The sequence below is a fragment of the Ambystoma mexicanum genome, chromosome 8, assembly GCF_040938575.1.
Source record: "Ambystoma mexicanum isolate Mex_15411 chromosome 8, UKY_AmexF1_1, whole genome shotgun sequence".
In the NCBI taxonomy this organism is placed as follows: Eukaryota; Metazoa; Chordata; class Amphibia; order Caudata; family Ambystomatidae; genus Ambystoma; species Ambystoma mexicanum.
The window spans coordinates 473,587,211-473,610,592 of NC_090929.1; the positions used below are offsets into that span (position 1 = coordinate 473,587,211).

The window sequence follows — 23,382 nt, forward strand, 5'->3', positions numbered from 1 at the left end:
AATTGGATGGTTAGCTATAAGACACAGGGCAAATTATGAACGTATTCTCATCTTCAAAACCAACACAGACATGCCTCACCCCACCTTTCAGCCCATCTTACTCCCTTATTCTTCTCCTCATTCGCTACATTTGTCCTCGGCTCATCTCCTTGCCACCTCTCGAGCCCCCTGCGCACTCCCTCTGGTTGCCACTCTACCGCTCCCAAACTCATCTTCCTCTCACTCTCTGCATTACCCCATCCCTACCACTATTTATTATTTTACACAAAATCATAAAACATTAGAACATACATGTGAGAGTGAATTCGCAAAAAGTCCACAAAATCAGGTATTACATAGCACATTTCATTTCAAAGCATCTTATATCTCTATAAGAAACCCACCCCTGCATCTCATCTCCATTACAAACACAATAAAAACAGCACAATAGACAAGACAAACACCCTCCCACCACCGACCCCCAATAATATTTACACACCATTAAAACAAGTTCTACACTTTAATCAAACTAACTATTGAACGAACCCCACATCTCAGTATATTCAACCTCCCGATCTCGCTTCAAAGCTTGTGTCTTTTCATACCACGAAAGTGTTCGCATATCCGATAACCAATTTCCATAGTGAGGTTTTTTTCCTAGATTTCCACACTTTCATAATATGCTTAATAGCCATCAACAGCACTCTATCAATCCAATCCAAAGAGTCACATTTATCTCCACTTCTACCATCAACTGAAAGAAAAATAACTGACTTCAAAAGTCAGAGGGAATAAATCATCTACCACCAAATCAACTCGATCCAGAACATCCTTCCAAAAATCTAATACTCTAATACACTCCCAAAGTATGTGCCCAAAGGTTCCTCTCGAACAATTACACCCCCAACACAAGTCTGTATCTGCCAATCCTCTCCTATTCATTCTCACAGGCATCCAATAAAAAAGTCCTAAAACGCATTGATGAATGTATCTCAGGTTTATATCAACTTTGGCTTTTACTGCCATTTTCCAGGCATAATCCCACGATTCCTCAGATAACTCCGTTCCCATTTCTGACTCCCATTCCATTCTCAGCTTATCCCAAGAGTTCAACATACATTCCTGCAGAGGCATCAACTTGGTAAAGGTCAAAACCGCCCCTGGTGGTGTAGTAAACAATTCACTGATTTGAGGTCTACAATTCAAAGGTTCATCAAACATTTGTAACCTTCGTTTAGCAACTTCTCCAGAGATCTATATCTCCTAAACTCTCTATTACTCAAACCATAACAACTGACCAAATCCTCAAATGGAACCATCATTCCTTCCTTCCAAACATCGCCTATCTTTAAAATACCCTTGTTGGCCCAAGCTCTCCAATTAAGCATTTTATTTTAAATTTGCAAACCCAGATTCAGCCAAATTGACGCCGAATCATTAAAAAAAAAAAACAATTGTCCACATCCTTCAATCTAAGAAACAAGAGCAGATTTCGAAGTTGCTATTGTTTCCAATTTTGTCCCAGAGTTTGGTATCCTTCCATAGGAATATAAACAATTCACAGAAAAAGGATATAATCTCTCCCGCTCCATCAAAAGCCATTAAGTATCATAGTTCTTTCCCCAAAGTAATAGGATGCTTTCTTTAACAGAAAACCCTTATAATAATTTTCCAACTCTGGGTAACCAAAACCCCCCCATCTTTAACCCTACGTATCATAATAAATTGTGGAATCTTCGGCCTATTTCCTTTCCCCCATAAGAAATCCATGAAGAGCCTATCAATACTTTTGAGCATCTTCTCGGTAAACCGAAGAGGGAGCGACTGAATGTAATATAAAACCTTAGGAAATAACACCATTTTTATTGCATTGACCTTAGCCCAAATGCCCAAAGGCAATCTATCTCATCATTGTATATCTCTAATAAGCACTTTTTTCAATGTATCCACATTATATTCAACCATTCCTCTAATGTCACGCACCAAATAAATACCTAAATATTTCACCTCAGCCCAATCGCAGTTCCAATCCAGCGATCTATTTAGCGAGTTTATCTTCAGCAGAAAAACCACTGTTTTCCCCCAATTTACTTTGTACCCAGATAACTCCCCTACTTCCCGCAACATATTCTTTAGTAACGGCCCCACTATCTCCGAATTCGTCAAAACCACTGTCAGATCGTCAGCGTAAACCAAAACTTTCACCTCTCCATCCCTTAACATCCACCCACAAATATTCAGTTCCTGTCTAAGATATATCAACAATGGCTCAAGAACTAAATTAAACAAAAAGGGCGAAAGTGGGCAGCCCTGCCTAGTACCTCTATGTAACCGAAAAGCTTGAGCCAAAACATAATTAACCCAGATTTTTGCTGAAATATTATACTGCAAAGCACCGATTGCATTCAGGAATTCTGGACCAAAACCCATCCGAAGTAATGTAAAATTAAGAAACGACCAATTCACGCAATCAAATGCTTTTTCAGCATCAAAGATGATAAGGAATACTTCTTCCACCTTCACTCGAGTCAAACCTATTATATGTAATAACGTCCTAATGTTGTCATATCCATGTCTGTTGTCCATAAACCCCACTTGCGAACCATCTATTAATTTGCCTATATACTTTTGTAACCTTATAGCAATAACATTTGCAAAAATCTTTACATCAACATTTAGAAGAGAATTGGGCGATAATTAGCACATTTTGAAGAATCCTTCCTCTGTTGAGCAATTAATGTGACAATCGCCTCCTGCATCAATGTACATAATACCCCATCAGAAAGAAACCGATTAAATAAAACACACAACTTGGGCACCAGAACTGAAATCAAAGGACCTATAGAACTCTACAGGTAGTCCATCTGAACCTGGAGACTTGCCCAAATTGAGTTGACGAATAGCATCCCTTATTTAAATTTCTGAAATCTGAGCATCAAGTGCCTCTCTACCCTCCTCCGACAAACAGGGAATTTAAATTTTAGCAAAAAACTTGTTCAGTTTCTCTTCCTCAATCTGCGACGCATCCGAGTAAAGAAGTATAAAACAGTCTAAAACATTCACAAATATCAACATTTTTAATCTTCAACCCTCCGGCCTCAATCTTTTGTATAAATGATCTCTCTGATAAAATTCCTAGCCAACAAACGTCCTCCCCATCCCCTTCCTCCCAAAATGTCTGCCTCAAAATATAACCCTTTCTCTGCCTGCTCATGCAAGGTATTCTTCAATTTTTCCTTAACACATTCCATCTTTAACCTAGCTGCACCTTTACCAGATAAAGCATATATTTTTTTTCAGATTCTTAAGGTCAAATTCCAGATTTCTAACGTTCATCTCACCTTCCCCCTTCATCCTAGCCGTCCAATTAATCAATTCTCCACATATAGTTGGTTTGAAAGCGTCCCATACCACCAAACAGTGAGCAGAACCTACGTTATCTTAAAAAAAATGAACAATGGAAGCATTGATTGCATCACATATTTTCTCCTCTTGTAATATAAACGTTTTAAGCCTCCATTTAATATTGGTAGGTCGGAACATGTTCTGTTTCATAATCAGCTTCACCAATGAATGATCAGATAGGCACCGATCCCCTAGTTCCTCAATATCCATTACATCAACCAATCTCTCCGAAATCAATAAGTAATCCAACCTTGAATGAGAGTTATGGACAGGAAGAAAAAAAAAAGGAAAATCCCTTCTCAGCTGGATGTAACAATCTCCAACTGTCGACCAAGGCAAAAGTATCAATAAAATCACAAAAAGCACCACTCAACCTTTGACCCGTAAACCTGCACACTGATAGCCTATCTAAAGTGGCATCTAAAATACAATTAAAATCACCTCCAAGAATGTGTTCGCCACTCATGTTTCTCAGAGAAGTCTTCAACTCATTAAAAAAACTAATACCATTAGAGCATGGACTATAAACCGAACCTAGCATCAATACTTTCCCTTCATGTTTAACATCTGCTAATAGAAAACAACCCTCAGCATCCATAAGTACATTCTCTACCACCATACCCAATCTCTTCCGAATTAGTAAGCCTACTCCTCTCAAACTGCTTGAATAACAATTTAACAAAACTTTCATGAATTTAGGGGCCCCATAAAACTTATCCGGATTATCTGTCAGATGAGTTCCCTGTAAAAAAAATGACATCCGCTTTCTCACGTCGTAATCTATCCATTATCTTTCTCCCATTCTTAGGGCAATTTAGCCCTTTAACATTCCACGTAACAAACGTCAAAGATCCCATCTAGATCAGCTAAACAAATAAAAACAAAATAAGACCTATTGAATGTAACTCCTCAATGTCTCAATGGGATTTGAATCTTGCATACACAACTTTCCAAACATCTCAAGAAGAATGTCAGATCAATAATGCAGTAGAACACTGAAGTTACCCCCCACATACATAACACTACACACAACATATAACAAAGTCCAACCATATGAATTGGAAATTGCCCATACCCAGAGCAATATGATGAGGTACACAAGCACTAAACCCTACTTCGAAACTGTAACCCTAGAATCCTATGCCCAGATATTTACATTAAAAATATAACCTCTCCCCTTATACTTCATAGCCATAAAAGCAAAAATAAGTATATGTTCTAAACCCTATCCATATTCACATCTAATACCACTCATCAGTCAATGTATTAGTTACAAAAATATACACCCCCCCCATACCACTCTTATTACAGTCCTATCGCACCGTAATTTCCCATACTATTGTATATGCTGGATTCAGGCAATGAATGGACCTAAACCAATGAATGTTATACCTACTTCATGCATTAATGTATTCTACCATTACTAAATATATTTGACACCCTTACAACAAAAGTCACTAAAACCACACTTATATTCTCACGCTTCAAAACTAAACTCATACACAATCTAACGAAACACATAAATAACTGAATATGGTTCCATTAGCCATTAGACCATGTATCAAACCTACAACTACACATTAACAACTCACCCACCACTATGGCAATTTAACACAGTAACAGAACCTATCATCCACCTACACCCATGATCCATACCCCACATGAACACCATCAGCTAAAACCCATAGTGCAATCTGTGTCTGAACTGTGAAATTGACCTTTAAATACCCAACATGCAATAATAACTCACCATAGACAGTAAATATAAGTATCATACATTAATCTGAAACAATTAGACGGCAGCTATGCAGAATAACATTTCTGTATAGATATGATCAGCAAAATTACAAACGTGTCCAGATGGCCCAAACAACTGAGACAACTGTGCATCAATATAATAGACTTGGGTTGACAAATAAAGTCTAGAGGAAGTCAAAATATCACTACCTCTCAGATAATATTTCCATTGAAGCAATTCAATTTATGAAGTCTGTCTCAGAGTCAGGTAATGTGATTTAAACAAGTTAAAAGCATATTAGCATCGATTTGGTGTTGGGGTGATAGATAACCCATATTGGCATCAAATGAAAGTGACAGTCAAGAAGTAAAAACTTCAGAGTAAGGGGATCAAAAACTTCAAATTGCAGCCATCAAAGAGTTGTGAATAAAAGCAAGCCCAGACCGGCTCTATATAGGTCCATAACTGCTGGACTGAAAACCAGAAGGAACGAAAGTGAACAAACCATAGTGAATGCATCAGACCAAATACATACATTATAGACCATCAGTTAGTATGTATCTTGAGACACCCCTGTACCGGCCAATAGACCATGTTCACACCCCAAGGTCACACAAAGCCCCTGAGCCATTATAAATGAATGCAAGATAATTCACCCTCTTTTTCAAATGGTGGTAAACATATTGTTATTCCATTCAATCTCCAAACCTCAGTTCGCACAATCCGAGTCTGCTCCAGTTTCAAACTTATTTGCTTCTACTTGTGTTTCGAAGCGCATTTTTACAAATATCCTTTTGTCCAAACCGTAGTTCCTTTATCCTTGCAGGCATTGCAGTGAATTATCCCGTACTTGCAGAGGGGCTGCGTGAAAACATTGCTTGACCAAGTCAGACAAGTAACTGTCATTTGTATTTTTCAGCATTGTCTGCATATATTCGTTATTCCTTGCTAGCCTACACATGATTGAAAGCGGGACAAACTTGAAATAGCTCGTGATGCTTGGAGTAAGTAAATAATAACACAAGTCACCACTGTTTTTTCACAATTCCTCATATTAATGTGTCAAGTGATGAAATCGGTACATTCAAAAACCCTTAACGAGCCCCGTGTAACATCGTCAGTATAGTCTTACAAAAAGAATATATCTCGTAGTCTAAAGGCCACGCATTCCTCAGACTCACCCCCAATGATCCAGGTCCACTTTGTTGGCCTAGCTGCTTGTTTTCAGACCCGTGGAATGATGTCATCCGTGAAAGAGCAGTCTAGCTTCAGTCATAGTCCGCTCATGTGACCATCGGAACACAGAGTCACCTTGAGCGTGACTGTGCCAGAGCACATAATTCAACAGCTCCTGCTCTCCTCTCATGCATACGACTTCAATTGAGTCCGTGCTCCAGCACATCTGTGTCCCGCCGCCACCGAGCATTCTTCCTCCATATAACGTCACGTATCATGTGACTAAATCTTTACGCACAGTGTGCTTTACTCAAATCAGCCCTGAAGCACCGGAGCATCCTTTGAACAAATCCAGCATTCCAAAGTCAGTTAACGAACTTAGCTCTTAAAGAAAAAAATGACTAATAAAATATATGAATATACCATCACATTTCTTTAAAAATAAAGATAAAAATAAAGTCCACACATTACAGCAAACTGCTCCTCCACAGCATTCATCTCTTCTTGAAAGATGTATTCTTCTGAGGTTCAGGGGCAGTATCCATGGGTAAAGTCTCTAGATCAGTTAGAAAGCTCTCAGCATTTTTATGGTCTTGAAAAGAATGGGACTGACCATCAACCACCACTCTTAGGATCGCCGGATAAACCATATAGTACTTAAATTTTCTATTTCTGGCCTTCTCCTTTGCAACATTAAATAACCTTCTCTTATCCAGAACATCCCTACTTAAATCTCCAATGATCATGATCTTGTTGCCTCCCCAAGCCAAATCACCCAGTTCACGAGATTTTTTCAGGATTCGCTCTTTTGTGGGAAATCTCAGAATTTCACTACAAAATGCCTTGGCCTCTGACCCAAAGCTGCTTTTTGGCCCAAGGAACTATGAGCCCGTTCCATCCCTAGGGGGGTTTCTGGATTCAATTTTAAAATTGAGATCAGAGCTTTTTCCAGGAAGGAGTATGGGGTTTATATATTCCACATTTTCAGGAAAACCGGCTATTCTGATGTTTCTCCTTCAAATGTTTTCCTGCTCAGACAATTTAAGTTACAATTTTCCATTCTGTACATCTAGATCTCCAATTCTATGTAGTTTCACAGTCCGCTCATTAGTGGTAGTCAAATGATCTTCCATTGCAGAAACCTTGTTAGTGAGATCGGAGTGTCTTTCATCAGCATTGGTCATCCTTGCTTTAATCTCAGCAATGTGGAACAAGTTACTTACCTGTAACTGTTGTTCTCCAGCATGGGTCTGGCATGGATTCACATGCTCAAATATAAGAATACATAGCAGTATACACATGCACAACCACGGGAGGTGGCACAAGGCTCAATATCAAGCAATACAATAACTCAACATTAAGCAACTCTTACCTCCTCACCAGGCTCACCTTAGGCGAACAGGTTGCGCAGCACTGCCTGGCCGACTCTGGACTCCTCCCTGGAATCCCGGTCGACGCAGTAGAATCTCGTGAAGGTGTGCGTCGACCTCCACGTAGCAGCCCTGCAGATGTCGAGCAGGGGCACACCAGACAGGAACGCCGTAGTAGCAGCGATCGCTCTGGTCGAATGGGCCCTCGGACGGCCTGGCAACGGTCGGTTTGCAAACCGGTGACAGTGCATGATGCAGCCGGAGAGCCATCTGGAAATGGAAGTCTTCTAGAGAGCCTTCCCTTGATTCACAGGTCCAAAGTTCACAAACAGCTGTGATGTCTTCCGAAAACTCTTCGTGCGGTCCACGTAGAACTTCAGCGCTCTAGCCACATCCAGTGAGTGCAGAGTCCTCTCAGCCGGCGACGGGAAGAAAACTGGCAACACCAAGGGCTCGTTGAGGTGGAAGTCCGACGGCACCTTGGGCATGAAAGAGGGGTGCGTCCTCAGCACCACCCTCGTGTCGTGAAAAGTCAAATACGGAGGCTTGCAAGAGAGGGCCTGGATCTCTCCCACTCGTCGTGCAGAGATAATGGCCACGAGGAATGCTGTCTTCCACGACAGAAACTTCAACGGCACTGAAAGCATAGGCTCGAATGGGGCCCCCATGAGCCTAGTTAGCACCACGTTGAGCTCCCACGCCGGGCAGGGGCCTTCACCGGCAGGAATGATTGGAACAGTCCTTTCATAAATTCCTTCACCAGACGATGAGACCACAAGGACGCCCGTCCTGTAGTTCTGGTGTAACGTGAGACGGCAGCCAGATGTACCTTGATGGAAGCGTGAGATAGGCCAGCCTTGGCCAAAGACAGTAGGTACGGCAATACTTGAGGGGCCGTAATCCGCAGAGGGTTAATCTTCTGTGCACGGCCCCAGACAGAGAACCTCTTCCATTTGTGTCCGTAGCACTTGAGAGTTGAGGATGCCCTGGCCTTTGCAAGAACCTCTCTGCAGTCGGCCGGGTCGTATCCTCCAAACTCTAGTGCTGCAGGAGCCAGGCCTGCAAGTTCAGCGACTCTGGTTCGTGATGAAGAATGGCGCCTCCTTCTCTGGAGAGAAGATCCGCGTCCGTCGGCAGCTTGACTGGTGTGGACGCTGACAAGTCCAGAAGGTCCGGGAACCAGATCTGCCACGGCCACGCCGGTGCGACGAGGATCATCCTGCACCGGGACCTCTTGAGCTGGTTGACGAGCCAGAATAGCAACGGCAACGGCGGGAATGCATAAAGGAACAGGCCGTCCCAGGGGAACGAGAAAGCATCGCCCATGCTCCTCGGTTGGGGAAACCTGCTGGCGAACCTCCGGCACTTGGAGTTCGCCGCCGTCGCGAAGAGATCGATCTGGGGTTCGCCCCATCGTCGGACGAGTCGGTCCACTTGATCCTGGAGCAGTTCCCACTCGTGGCACGAGCGCAGCTCCCTGCTGAGTGAGTCGGCAATGGTGTTTTTTATCCCTGCCAGATGAAAGGGTACCAGAAACATCCCTTGGGCGACGGCCCAATGCCACAGATCCTGGGCTTCCTTGGATAGGGCAGGGGATCTGGTTCCGCCCTGCTTCCGAATGTAAAACATTGTGGTGGTGTTGTCGGTGAAGATCCTCACCACCTTGCCCTTGAGGGACGGAAGAAAGGACCCGAGGGCCCAGAACACTGCGCGGAGCTCCAAGATGTTGATGTGGAGAGTCTTCTCCTCTGAGCACCAAAGGCCTCTCGCGTGGAGACCCCCCGGTGTGCGCTCCCCAACCTTCCAGGGAGGCATCCGTCGTCACCGTCACCTGGTGTGCCGGGGCTAGGAAGCCTGTTCCCGCTGTCAGATGAGCGCGGACACCCCACCATCGTATCGCCTGACGGAACGCTTCGTCGAGCGGGATCCTGTCCTCGAAACTGCCCGTCGTCTGGATCCAGTGGGCGTCAAGGAATTCTTGCAAGGGCCGCATCCGATGTCTGCAGTGGGGCACCAGATAAATGCAGGAGGACATAATTCCGAGGAGGGACTTGATAGACCTCACTCTTGCCACTTCCGTGGCCAGTAGACGTTGCACCTTTCCTAGGATGGTCCTTATCCTTTCCTCCGACAGTGAGGCCCGCCGCGCCACTGTCGAGCTGTGCTCCCAGAAACAGGGCGACTTGCGACGGGACCAGGTGGGATTTTGGAAAGTTGATGGAGAACCCAAGGTCCGTGAGCAGCTGGACGGACTTCGCAGTGTGTTCCAGGGCGAGCTCCCTTGTCCTTGCCCGTATGAGCCAGTCTTCCAGGTAGGGGTAGACGTGGATCCCCTGTAGGCGCAGCCGCGCCGCCACCGGTGCTAGGCTCTTGGTGAACACCCTGGACGCCGATTTTAATCCGAACGGGAGGGCCTTGAACTGGTAGTGCCGCCCTTTGACCACGAACCTGAGGAACTTTCGGTGCCGCTTTAGAATAGGGATGTGGAAGTAAGCATCCTCCAAGTCCAACGACGACAGGAAATCGCCCTCCTCCAGCTGTCCCAGAATGTGCTGCAGGGTGACCATCCGGAACTTATGTGCCTTGATGCATTTGTTTAGTCGTCGCAGGTCCAGGATGGGATGCCATCCTCCGGTCTTCTTCCTCACGAGGAAATATCTTGAGTAAACTCCGGAGCCCCGAAGCCTCTTCGGGACGAGCTCGATGGCACCTTTCCTGAGCATCGCCCGTACTTCCAACAGCAGTTGAGGGACGTGATTTTCCTTCCTGGCCACGGACGGAATGCGGGGGCACCAATTCTGGAACTCAAGGGCGTGCCCCAGGGCCAGGGCGTCCAGCACCCAACGGTCGGTGGAGATGGACTCCCACACGCCGACGAACTTAGTCAGCCGGCCTCCCACCGGTGTGCTTCGGCGGGGGCCGACCCGACGGACGGTTCAATCTTGCTTGGAGGCCGCTTTGCCTCCTTGACCCCCTTGGCGACGACAGCGGGATCCACCTGACTTGCCGCATCCCCTGTAGGCCTCCTGCGACGAAGACCTTGCCGCTTGACGTTAAGTAGAGGAGCTGCTGCCGGCTCCCTTGGAGGCACCCTGTCTGCCTCCGGAGCTCCGAAAGGACGGCCATCGCTGTTGGAGCACATCCAGTGCACGGGCCATCTCGGTGTCCGTCTTGATCGCCTGAAGGGATTCATCAACCGCCTTGCCAAAAAGGTTGTTCCCATCAAAGGGCATGTCCAAAACCTTGGTCTGAACGTCCTGGCGGAAATCCGTCGCCTTGAGCCATCCTCGTCGACTCAGGCAAACGCTGTTGCCCAACTGACGGAAAACGGTGTCGGCGATGTCCGTAGCCACCGTAATGGCGTGGTCCGAGGCAATCTCACCTTCCTGCAAGATTTCCAGGGCCTTAGCCCCCTTGGCATCCGGAAGGAAGTCCAACAGAGGGGCGATCTTGAACCACAACTTTGTCGTAGCGGGCTACGATGGCCAGGGCGTTGGCCGCCTTGATGGTCGACGCTGCAGATGAGATGACCCGTCGACCCATCGCATCCAGCTTCCTACCCTCGCCGTCCGGAGGGGAGGTTTAAGTCGAGGCCGATGCCCCCCCCGCTTTCTTCTTGGCTGCCGCCGAAACGACCGAGTCCGGGGTAGGTTGCGCCCTAAGGCACAAGGGGGCAGCGTCGGGGACCCAGTACTTCTTCTCGTACCGGTCCCTCTTCGCAGGAGCCGTGGGGGGGGTTCTTGAGGAGGGCGAGCCCCTCATCCCAGATGTCATCAAGAAGCGGTACGGCGAGGACTGTCTTCCTTTTAGCCTTGCGCCGCTGGTAAAGGAACCCCTCCTTTTCCTCGGGGCAGAGCTGGAAGAGCTTGGATGCCCTGGAGATCATTGCATGCAAGGATTCAATCTCGTCGGGCGGGGACGCCCAGGCAGGGAGCGACGGGGGACACGTCCCATCGTCGCCTCCGTCGTCATCCGTACCCGTCGTAGTCGTGTCCATGCCTGTATCATCCCCGTGGGTAGTAGACCGGGGGGAAGGCAGAGAAGGCCGCAGAGGCGGGAGAGGAGGCCTAGGATGCATCGTCCTCCTCTTAGCGGTGGGCTCCCCGAAGGTCCTGGCTCCGGTTCCTCCGTCGGGTCTGGCTCAGGCTCCTCCGTCGGGGGAAGGGGCAACCTAGTCCTTATCTCTGAGCATAAGGACTGGATGGCTGACAAAATGGCGGCCGAGGTGTCCTGCGGCGTCGGAAACGACGGGAGCGAGGGCTCTTGAGGAGCCTCGTCTGCGTCACCGTCGCCCTCGTCGGGATCCCTCCCGATGGGCTGGGTCTCTTCCACGACTTGGATGAGCTCCTCTTCAGACGTCGTGTCCGTATCCACGACGGCCACCACCCTCCCCCCCCTTTCCAATGAGGACTTTGTGGGGGTCTTCTCGATGGGCCTGAAAGACGACTCCCTCCGCGGTGGCAGAGAGACTCTGGTACCTGAGGGAGCCTCCACTGGCGGAGCCTCCACAGGCTGAGCCAGGGCCAAGGCGACATCCTCAATCGAGGTCTTAGCAGGATGAATTAAGGCCAACGTCACCTTCTGTACACCTGGGGGCTTCACCTTGGGGGGAGGGTCCGAGCCTCGCTCCCCCTCTGCCGGAATCTTCGAGATCGACCGGGGCCTCTCCAGAAGCTTCGCGGACTTCCTCTTACCCGAGCCAGAGCGTTGGCTCATGGTCGATGGTGCCGGGGAGGGTGCGCCCTGCCTGGCAGCCAAGGAGTCCGACCGTTCGGCGCTCCCGGTGCCCGCGTACTCGCGGTGCTTAGCCTTTTGTTGGGCCCCCGTCGCCGGAGCACCCTCACAGGACTTAGAAGACCGCTCGGACGACTTCTTCTCGCCTGGCGGGCTCTTACCTTCCAGCCAGTTGGCGAGACAGAGGTGGCGATCCTTCATGGTCCGCTCCGACATGTTGCCACAAAACACGCAGTCCTTTTCCTTGTGCGTCTTGTCCTCATGGAGACAGTAGAGGCATAAGGAATGCTCGTCCTCCTTGAAAACGTTCTGAAGCTGGCATCCAGGGCAGGTCCTGAATAGCTTCCCGGGCGTCGAGCTCCCCTTCTCCTGGGCCATGTCCGGGGTAGGCCTCAGAACTTCTGGAATCCTCCAAAAGCGTAACTCGACGAAATCTTCACCCTTGAGGGGCGTAGAAACTCCGAAACGGATCCCCGTTGATTGGAAGTAGAAAGGGTGGAGCTTGAGGCTCTATTTTACCGAAAAATGAGAAAATCTCCTGAAAAAGCGCGAAAACGCAGCAAAAGCTTGAGAGCTAAGCACGGGGACTCCCAACACTTGAACGTGTGGTAAAAATCTGAGGATGGCTGCCAGGGGCGGGGCTTAGGGAGAGGGCAGTCATTGGCTGGGGGCAGTATGACCCAGAGACCAGTGATTGGTTACTACTGAGAAAGACAGATCAGAAGCGAAACTGATACTGATTTTTTCTATACTGAGGATTCCCGGCCTGAGGACGGGGAATATTCATGAGCATGTGAATCCATGCCAGACCCCATGCTGGAGAACCAAAGTTACTTTTGCAACGAGGTCCAGAATCTTGTCATCTCTGGAATCATTGTCCTCATCTTCTCTCCCTTTTTGCTGCTTAGCTGGTTGTGAAGATTCAGTTGAATTTATCTCAGTCATATTGGCAGAGGATATCGTTTCATTCAGGGCACAGGAGCACAGCCTCTATGCTGCCATCTCCTGGGCTAGCAGTTCTAGAATTCATCCCTACCACTATTTTAATCCAACTTCCATGCCCACTTACTAACTGAAGATCCATTTTGATAGCATTCTACATAACCCAATCTCCCTGTTCTCCTATGGCACATCGGTGTCACCCCTTCAACCTAAATTTAGCACGTCCTCCACTATCCCCTTCCAATATCATTCTTTGCTATTCTCGTTCCTGGTTCATGTTTCCACCTTCCCCTACAACATCTGGTGTTAAATACACATCCTCACACCCATTAGCAAGTAAACCGGTCCTCCGCGCTGTAAATCAATGTTGTACGTTTTGTAAGCATTTTTGTGCCCAAATACATTGCTTTCCTTGTAATTGCCATTCAAAATAAATAATCTAACAACTTGGTTTTCATTGCAGCAAATGTACCACAGGGATCTAAAAATAACACTTTTCGGAAAGACAGGAAAGAAAAGAACCAACCAGGAGGAAAAGATCACAAATTAGTTACATAGATTTAGTTATACAACTGTCCACAATTTAGGCCGTGCTAAGAGGCGTGTAAATTAGACTACCCAAGAGTGAATATTTTGTTTTGAGAGGGGTGCCGATAACACTTTCTATTTTAGAAGTGTCCACTCTCTTCCTGGCAGGCATCCCATCAATACAAACTTGTGGGACCCTAAGGAAGATGTCTAATCTTTCAGAATTACAAAGATTTACTGAGAACACAGACCTGCCCTGCACCATGAAAAGTCCTTGACTGTATTCTTGTTGCAAATTGTTGGGCATTTGGATCCCCTGGTTGCAGGTGCCCAAGATGGAAACAACTCCCTCCCATTAGTATGTCATAGAGCACTGTTCTAAACAACAATCTAGATCCTGCCAGCAACACTAAACGCAATAAGGGGGTTTAACAGAAACATTTCATACTTACTTCCACTACTTCTGGAAACAGATCGCAGAAAACTTTATCTTTTAAATTGAACGGTAAGCTCTGGGCCGCCAGTTGTCTCTTCTGTTGAGGAAAAATAATCACATGGGTTGGTTATTATGGGAGGAATGATATGGTAATCAAATACATTTATCAATAAGCATTTTAGAAGCATTTGACCTATTTAAGATGCAGGCGGGAGCAAAGACTGAAGTTTTGCCAAAGACAGAAGTGTCACCTCTGGGAGGTTTTAGATCTTGAAGTTCCTGAACCCACTGTTCAGGGTTGAAGCATTTGGTTTCATAGCACACATGTACATCTGTGTAGCTTACATCTGAAGGAAAACAAAATGATACCAAATGTACACAGTATTCAAGTCTGAACCAGAGGCTGAATGGAGCAACTCGGGATAGGATAGCAATCAATATGGCTCCTCTGCCAGCTTGCAAGAGATGAGATTTGACATAGGAATGCCTCTCTCAAGAGACCTTTGAGGAACGCAAACAACTTAATTTTATCACATGAATCGAAATTCTGCTGCTTTCTGCACAACCCTGGAGAAACATAAGTGTACAATACTGGTAAAAAGATTTGTCCACAGCCATCTGGTAAAGGATGCAAAACCATCTAAGCTAGAGACAAAACAGGGTTCATGAAGTGGTAGTTATGGTAATATGAGGGGCGACCTCTATCGCTCCCTTTTTCAGTGGGATCTGGACCTCTTCTAGAAGAATCTGTAGATGTTCTGTAGACAGCCGTCTGCTCTTGGGTGGATGGTAGCGAGATGTTGCAGGAATTCTATGCAGTAACCGTGGGTGACGGCTTGGAGTACCCTCCGATCCAAAGTGATGCCCTCCCATGCGTGGGCAAAACTTATGAATCAGCCCCGGACCTGGGAGACATGAGAGAGGATCCGTACTGCTGAGTCATTTGTTGACCAGGGTTGGGGAGCCTCTGGCTACAGAGTTTCTCCCTCTACCTTTTCCAGGCCATAATCACTGCTGTTGGTGGACTAGAAGCTGCTGGAAGTACAAAGTCCAAAAAACCAAGGAGCACCTCCTGTTCCGTAGTTCCCTTGGGAGGAGAGGCAAAAGGATTGCCCGTGGATGGACAAGTGTTACGGGCGCCTTGTTGGACAAAAGACTTGGCAGAGATCTGGTTCAACGACTTTAGTGTCTCATTCACTTTTTTGGGGGATTCAAGGGCCTCATCGACTGCCTTACCGAAGAGAGCCGAGTCTTCTACAGGCTTGTTTATGAGAGAAGCTTGAAGCTCTGGCTTAAATCCCGAGTTTTTGAGCCATGCATGGCACTTTAACAGAGTCCCTTGTGCAAGAATATGTCCTGCCGTCTCAGCCGAATCCAGAGTATTTTTGAGGATATTTTGCATCACCTGATGCCCTTCAGCCACCTGCGGGGAATCAGAGGGCGTTCTGCCTTCTTTCCTCAATAGATTCTCCGCCCAAGGGGCCAGGGAAACACTGTCGCTATCGGAACCTGACCCTGGGGGTGGATATGTGAGGGAGGATAACCTGGGCGGAGGGGAGTGGGGATGAGGCACCCTTGGGTGAGACACGGTATCCCCCATTTCCCTTTTGCAGTGAACCCAACATCCCCCATACCTTTACAGGTTACTATCAATCCCTTCCCTATTCTATTCATAAATCGCCTCCCAGTGAACATAAGGCAGGTACTGCGACGAGGAGTCACACCTGAGAGACATTCTCGCTTTGTAAAATTGACACGAACACCACTTAGGTACTGGCACAAAGAGGCCACCATTAAAAACAGAAGACAGACAGGAAAAAGAAACATGAGCAGTATAGTTGTTGGCATTGTTGTAATGCAGCCGGGAACATTAAAAATGGCTCCGCTTAGAAGCCCAAGGAGGCATGGAAAGTTACCCAGAGAAGCACATGAAGGAGAGTTCCAGGGCTGAAGTTGTGGTGGCAAGAAAGCACCTTCCTGAGATGCCCGAAGGTTTGAAGAGCGTGGTCCGGTGCAGTGAGCGAGAGGGGCTTGTTGGCAGTCTGAGGCAGAGCTGGGGAGGCAATGCGGCACAGATTGAAGGTACCGGGAGCAGCGGAAAGCGCCGACTGTAGAATACCGGAGCAGCGAGGAAGACGGGGAAGATGTCCACTCGAGGGAACCACCGCGAGCAGAAAGCAGACAAGACCGGTGAGTGCGCGTTGGTGGAAAAGGGGGCCACGGTCAAAGTTTATGGGCAGCATAGTGGAAAAGACTGAATTTTTATTGGAATTGAAAGCCGGAATGAGTGCATTAAGAAACCATGAAAGCCTGCATAATTAAGCTGGAGGGCTGAAAAAGCAAGCATTGCCAACAATTAGGCAAAAACAAAGAAACTTGTACTGAAATCTATATGTAAAAGGAACCTGGGAGAAGGACGCCAGGTGTGATAATTAAGAATGGACACAGTGAATACGTTTTCTAGCAGGAGAGTGTACTGGGAATCTTGTGAGGAATTGTGCAAAAGAACTGTGACAAGAATTGGGTTTCCTAGTAGGAGCTTGTACTTGGAAGCCTATGTTGATTTAAAAGTGAAAGTTGTTGAACAAGTGAATGATGAGCAACCAAGTAATAAATCAAGCTTCAAGAGCACTTGAAAGGAGATCAAGTCATGCCTCATGGTGATGCTGAAATTGTGGCAAGATATTTATGAACAGGTGCAAATAAAATGTGCTGGTTGCATGACCTGTAATGTCTGGATCGTGTTGTCAGACAACTGCGACTACACCGAATACATCCATCTAAGGAAAAGCCACTTTGCGATTGGTGACTGAATAAAGATAAAGGGGGGTGTTAGGCAAGATTTGGAGTAGTACCCTTTGGGTGCACTACAACAACCTTGACCTCCTGGCAATAGGAACCCAACCTTTGCTATAAGTTTGTACTACACAGGTTGGTAGCGTGATTGAGAAGCCAGGCTCATCTCAGGAGGGGTCAATGTGAGCAGTAGGGGAGTTCCACAGAGACAAGTATTCATATAAACTCTTACACATAAGGTTTCTTGATTAAACAATTATTAATTTAACAGTCAGTTTGAATAAGCCTCATTCAGAAGGGGCAACACTGAAATAGACTCCAAAATACATCCTACACCCTTAGTTTCTCTTAATCAGCAAGTACCCATTTGGGATGGCTGTATTGCTCTTCCCCGAAAAGTGCACGGAACAACCAAAAATCACCAATGCAATTATAGAGCAAATACTTTGAACCATAAACCGACAGACACAATAACTCACAGCCACGCACTCTTTGGAAGATAATCAGCTCTTTACGGCTATTTATTCAAAGATTACAAGTGCATAGAAATAACTCATAAAAATCATAAGGACATAGATCAAAGAAGAAGTAAAGAAGTCAAAAAGAAATACATCACTGTGAGCGTAACAGGATTCCTCATCTCGTCCAGAAGCGGCTGGAAGACCCCGGGAACAGCCAGGCCGAGAGTACCACAGCTCACAGCAAGGCCGGATGTAAGCGCCCTTCTCCGGCTGAAGTCTCACCTGACCCCCTCAGGGCTTCCGCATATATACACCCTCCACAAAGGGGAGTTAATTCTCGAACATTCTGGAAATTGCACTTGCGCAGTTGAGGAACAGCCGTCGGTTGCCAGCTGGGTCAATCGAGAGCTCCCCCCAAGAAGCGCAGTGCCTCCCTTCTCTAAAAACAGACTCCACCGAGAACAGTAGCAAACCATAACAATGTTAGCTTTCCCAGCAGAAATGGCCTTGACCGCATACCAGGTTTGGAAAAGCAGGTTTGTCTCAGCACTGTGAATCTAACACTCAGCAAAATGTGTGCAGCGTTTCACTGCGGTATGAAGTAAATATCCATCATGGCTCCGAGCGCTCCCAGAATTCATTGCGCACCCGCGCCCTTTTGGATCAAGCATAAATCGAGCATAACAATTCCACCCTTTGGATATTTATCTTCCATATCCCGGTGGCACAGGAACCGGTCTCTGAAACCTACGAAATGTTAAGACTAAATTGGGAATACATTGAATGCAACAACAACAAGCAATTATAATAGACAATATAATAAAAATGCAAGCAAAAATGTAACGTAGCGTACCCCCAATATCAGGTATCCATGAAAATAACCAATCCCATCAATTTCTATTACGATCTTGAGACACTTGAGAAATGAGATCCCTCAAACCTCGAATATGACTTTCAATATATCATGAGTGGTCACTTAAATTGAAACACATACCTTCAAAGGCATTACACCCTACATTATGTTTTAGCAATAGGTAATCAACAGCAGCTCTGTTCTGCAAAGTTGCTTTTATAATAACTTGACTATCAAGGAGTAATTCTTCTAAAGCCTGCTAAGTATGATTAAGACTTTTAACTACTAAACACGCTAATTTCATCAGATTTGTAACCTCCAGCAGCTAAACCCCAAACACCCACTAATGAAAGGGTTAATGCTAGAACCTCAGCTTCTGATAACAAATGTAAATGTGAATCACAGTCAGGAGATAGCCCTACAGATTCGAAAGTTGACCTTTTACCTCAAGTTATCGCTGAGTGTAAAGGAAACATCATTAGTCCTAATCGAGTTAAAGCACATGGACCTCCAGAAATGCTAGCTGGAATATTGATTCAAATGACTAGCAGTTATCACTGTATGATTGCAGGACATAGGGCCTCATTACACGGAAGGCGGTGATCCAGGGTGCTATTAGCACCCTGGACCATGCCGGTAAATTACCGGCACCGCCTTGGCGGTAAGGGGATTTACCGCCCCATTCCAAGGTCAATGGGGCGGTAAATCCCCCTTCCGCCATTGCCCTTCCCCATTCCCATTTCTGCCCCATAGGGCTCTATGGGAATGGGGAAGGCGCTAATTACGGCACCGCAATTTTGCGGTGCCGTAATTAGCTCCGAGGTCCCTTAGCGGGTTGGTTTTTAACGCCTGCAAAAAGCAGGCGTTAGAGCACCAACCCGCTAAGGGACCTCGTAGTACGGCGGTAAGGGTTAACGGTCACCGTTGCCATTAACGGTGACCGTTAACCCTTACCGCCGTACTACGAGGTCCCTTAGCGGGTTGGTGCTCTAACGGTCACCGTTGCCATTAACGGTGACCGTTAACCCTTACCGCCGTCCGTGTAATGAGGCCCATAGTATTATTTAGTGCCACAGTTACACCAACCAGACCCAGGATCTACAAAGCAAACCCAGAAAAGAGACATCAGTGTTGCACATCACTCTCTCGGGTAACATTTGTCTGTGGGTACATATTGCCATTTCTTTCTACCAGGCTCCATAACTAAAACAACTTGAACTTTGCCTGATGCAATGACATCTGCGGGCACTGGTGGGCCACTTGGCTTTTCCACCCACACCTTTGCACCCAGTACCATACTGTCTGAAGAGCCAAAACCGCGATCCCCACGGGTAGTTAACACTGTAGGAGGCTCCCCTTTCTTAATCATGGACAATTTAATGGGAATAACTATCAATTGGGCCACTCGATCACCTTTGAGTATTGATAACAATTGATCCCCACTATTCATTAGGATGACTTTAATCTCGCCTTGGTAATCGGCATCAATTACCCCTCCCATCACGTGAACTCCCTTCAATGCTAGGCCAGATCTAGGGCCAATCCATCCCATATGCTCTGGGGGAATCTGTACTCCAATCCCCGTTTCAATTACAACTATTCCTCTTGGATCTAATCTGATTTCTTCATTAGAATGCAAGTCTACCCCTGCTGACTCTGGAATTGCTCGATAGGGAGCTAAAGAACCTGGAGTAATTTCCCAGTATATTAATTTTTCTTTGACTGAATTGGGTTGAACCTGTAAAGTAGGAGTCATTAGTCTCATCAAAGGAGTTTCATGTTCATACACAGGCCTATTGTTTAACACTTGCACCGCATCTAACACACGATCACGCCAGCCTGCCAAACTGCCGTCTCCAGATTTGCGCAACTGTTCTTTCAGTAACCCATTCATTCGTTCAATTAGCCCTGCCGCAGCTGCTTTTATAATAACTTGACTATCAAGGAGTAATTCTTCTAAAGCCCTGGTAGGGCACGTGATAGATCCACTCAATGCTCTTTTCCTGACAAAATTCTTGGATTAATTTGCCTTTGAAATGTGACCCATTGTCACTTTGAATCTGCAAAGGCACTCCATAATGTAATATGATCTGATCTAACAACCTGATGCTGTTCAATTGGGTTGCACGTTTGCACGGCAAAACCATCAAATATCCCGAGTAGGTATCCACAATAGTGCCTGCATACAGACAACCTCTGCTGATTGGCATAGGACCGATATAATCAATCTGTCAAATTTGACCTGGTAATTTTCCTCTTCTCAATGTGCCTCGAACAATTTGAGGTATCGGTCTATGTAATTGGTGTTGGCACATGGGACATTGCAAAATAATGGTTTTCACTACTTCTAAAGGAAGACTCATACCTCGAGCTTGTGCCCACCTGATAGTAGCTTTTTCTCCAAGGTGCCCACATTTCTGATGGGCCCATTTGGCCAAACCCTCCATATCGTCTTCCCGAGCCTCTGCATCCACTGAGGAAATCTTGGTGTGTTCATCTGCAACAGAATTAAACCAACGTTCTAATGAATCTGTGGCACAATGCGCGTCCACATGATATACAGTGATCACTTTGTAATAGCATTTCTGCAATATCTTGCCACAGTTTTTCCCCACAACTCTTTTGAATGAATCTTCCATCCATTCTTTTGCCAAGTTGGCAACCACACTGCCAATCCATTCGCCACTGACCATGAATCTGTGTACACAACATTGACCAGGGGTCTCTTGTTTCAACGCTTGGTAAACTGCGTAAAGTTCTGAGAACTGACTGCTCTTCCCTTTCCCTGTCGTTGTCGACATCTTTTTTGTTTTGGGATTGTACGACACTGCTTTCCAGTACCGCTCAGTTCCCACGTATCGGGCTTAACCATCCGTGAACCAAGCATGCTCGGTTTGCTCCACGGTCAAATCGCTGTAAGGTACTCCCCATTTCACGAGAGACTCACGTTTTTCAGGCACCTCCGGTGGTATGTAATCTGAGGGCGGTATGTTGGCTACTTGCTCATGTAGTTTTTCCACTCCACCCTTTCCTGATTTGGCTCTGTCTTGAATATACCATTTCCACTTAATTATGCTGGCTTCTTGAGTATGTCCTATATGATGCGTTTTGGGAGAGCTCAGTACCCACTGCATGATTGGTATTTCAGGTCTCATGAATACATCATGACCCACAGTCATCTGCTCGGTATCAATTAGAGCCCAATAACATGCCAGCAATTGCTTCTCAAATGGAGTATACGAGTTACCAGCATCGGGCAACTTACGACTCCAAAATCCCAATGGCACACGTTTCCTGTCTTGTTTCTGCCACACACTCCAGTTAGCATAATTGTCTTGCACAGACACATTTAATTCCACTTTGCCTTCCTTCAAGGGCCATAAATCAAGCACCTGCTGCACGGTGTCTTTCGCCATCTCTTTGGCTCTTTGCTGCTCTCCCCCCCACTGAAACTCATATTTCTTTCGTGTCACCTTGTAGAGGGGGGCCAACATCTGCCCTAAATGCGGAATGTGCTATCTCCAAAAGCAAAACAGTCCTATAAACTGCTGAGCTTGCTTTTTGTTCGTTGGAGTGGTGAATTCAAGTATTTTCTGTCGAGCTTTTGGCACCATTTCTCGATGCCCATGATGCCACTGAATCCCTAGAAATATCACTGTTTCAGCTGGACCTTGAATTTTACTCGGATTAATCTCCCACCCTTCCTTGTTCAATCCTTCCATAAGGACATCTAACTGGCTTTGCACACTGTGTTCATCCTTGCCTTGGATCAAAATATCATCAATGTAATGAGAGACTTGTATGTCAGGTTTGCACAGTATCTTATCTAAGTGCTCTGCCACCAGCCGGTGACAGATAGTCGGGCTGTGCATGTACCCCATGGGTAGTCTCGTGAAAGTGTACTGACGTCCACCCCACGTAAATGCAAACTGTTCTTGACACTCATCAGCAATTGGTACGGAGAAAAATGCATTAGCTAAATCGATCACTGCATACCAAGTCCCCTCAAACTTTTGGACATTTTCAATCAAGGTAATATCATCTGGGACTGCGGGCACTAAGGGAGGAGTATGTTTATTCAACTCCCTGTAATCCACCGTCATCCTCCACTACCCATCTCCATTTTTAATAGGCCAGAGCGGATTGTTCCATGAGGTGGTAATAGGGCGCAATACACCCGCCTCCACATAGTCTTTAATGGTGTCTGAGATTTCCTTGTGCCCCCCCAGGAATGCTGTATTGTTTCATTGCTACCCGCTTGGTTGCCACTGGCACTTGCACTGGGGGCATCTTCAATTTGCCTACGGTAATGGGTGTACAAATTAATGCACTCACCCCAAACTGGTACGTTTTACCGCCAAGTCCCAAGGTTAGCCCTTCCAAAATGTCAAAGCCAATTATATATTCAGGTATCGGGACAATCAACACTTGGTATTTCTGCCTATTCAAATTGCCTATTTTCATCTCCACTCACGTTTGTACTGCGGGGGTCTCCTTTCCCCCTAAACCTGAAATCGTAAACTGTTTGCCTTTAAATCGTGTCGGATTACCATGAATCAAAGAGGCCTCCGCCCCGCTGCCTATCAATGCTCGCACCCCTTGTGTATTTCCTGGCCCCCAAAAAATCTTATCAACATGAGGCCGCCTATCCACTTTTATATGGGCAGACGCTGCCGGAGCTTGGCCGAAGCCCTAGTCAAACTTCGAATGAGTGTGACTGGACTCCGCCTCTAGCATCGCACTCACCACTTTTCTCAAATCAGCATATGTTGGCTGGTACGGGGAAGGTGTCCCCATAGACCCTTCGTCTTGTTCTTCCGCAGGGGGAGCAGAAGGTGAGGGTTCCCCCCTGTGGCGTGGTGACTACTTGTTTCTTAACCTGTTTATAGCGCTCTTTGGCTGCAAGTCCTTGTTTTTTGTACAATTCAAACATTACTCTGGTTTCAATGCCATCAATTTCCTTG

General features: G+C 46.4%; 1 protein-coding gene across 1 annotated transcript in view; it reads right to left on the reverse strand.

Moving 5' to 3' along the window:
* Positions 1-23,382, reverse strand: part of UBE2J2 (ubiquitin conjugating enzyme E2 J2) — a 283,129-nt gene that overhangs the window by 111,854 nt on the left and 147,893 nt on the right. The window contains exon 6 of the mRNA XM_069610097.1: positions 14,325-14,405. Within this exon, the coding sequence (XP_069466198.1) occupies positions 14,325-14,405 (81 nt within the window). The remainder of the gene's footprint in view (positions 1-14,324; positions 14,406-23,382) is intronic.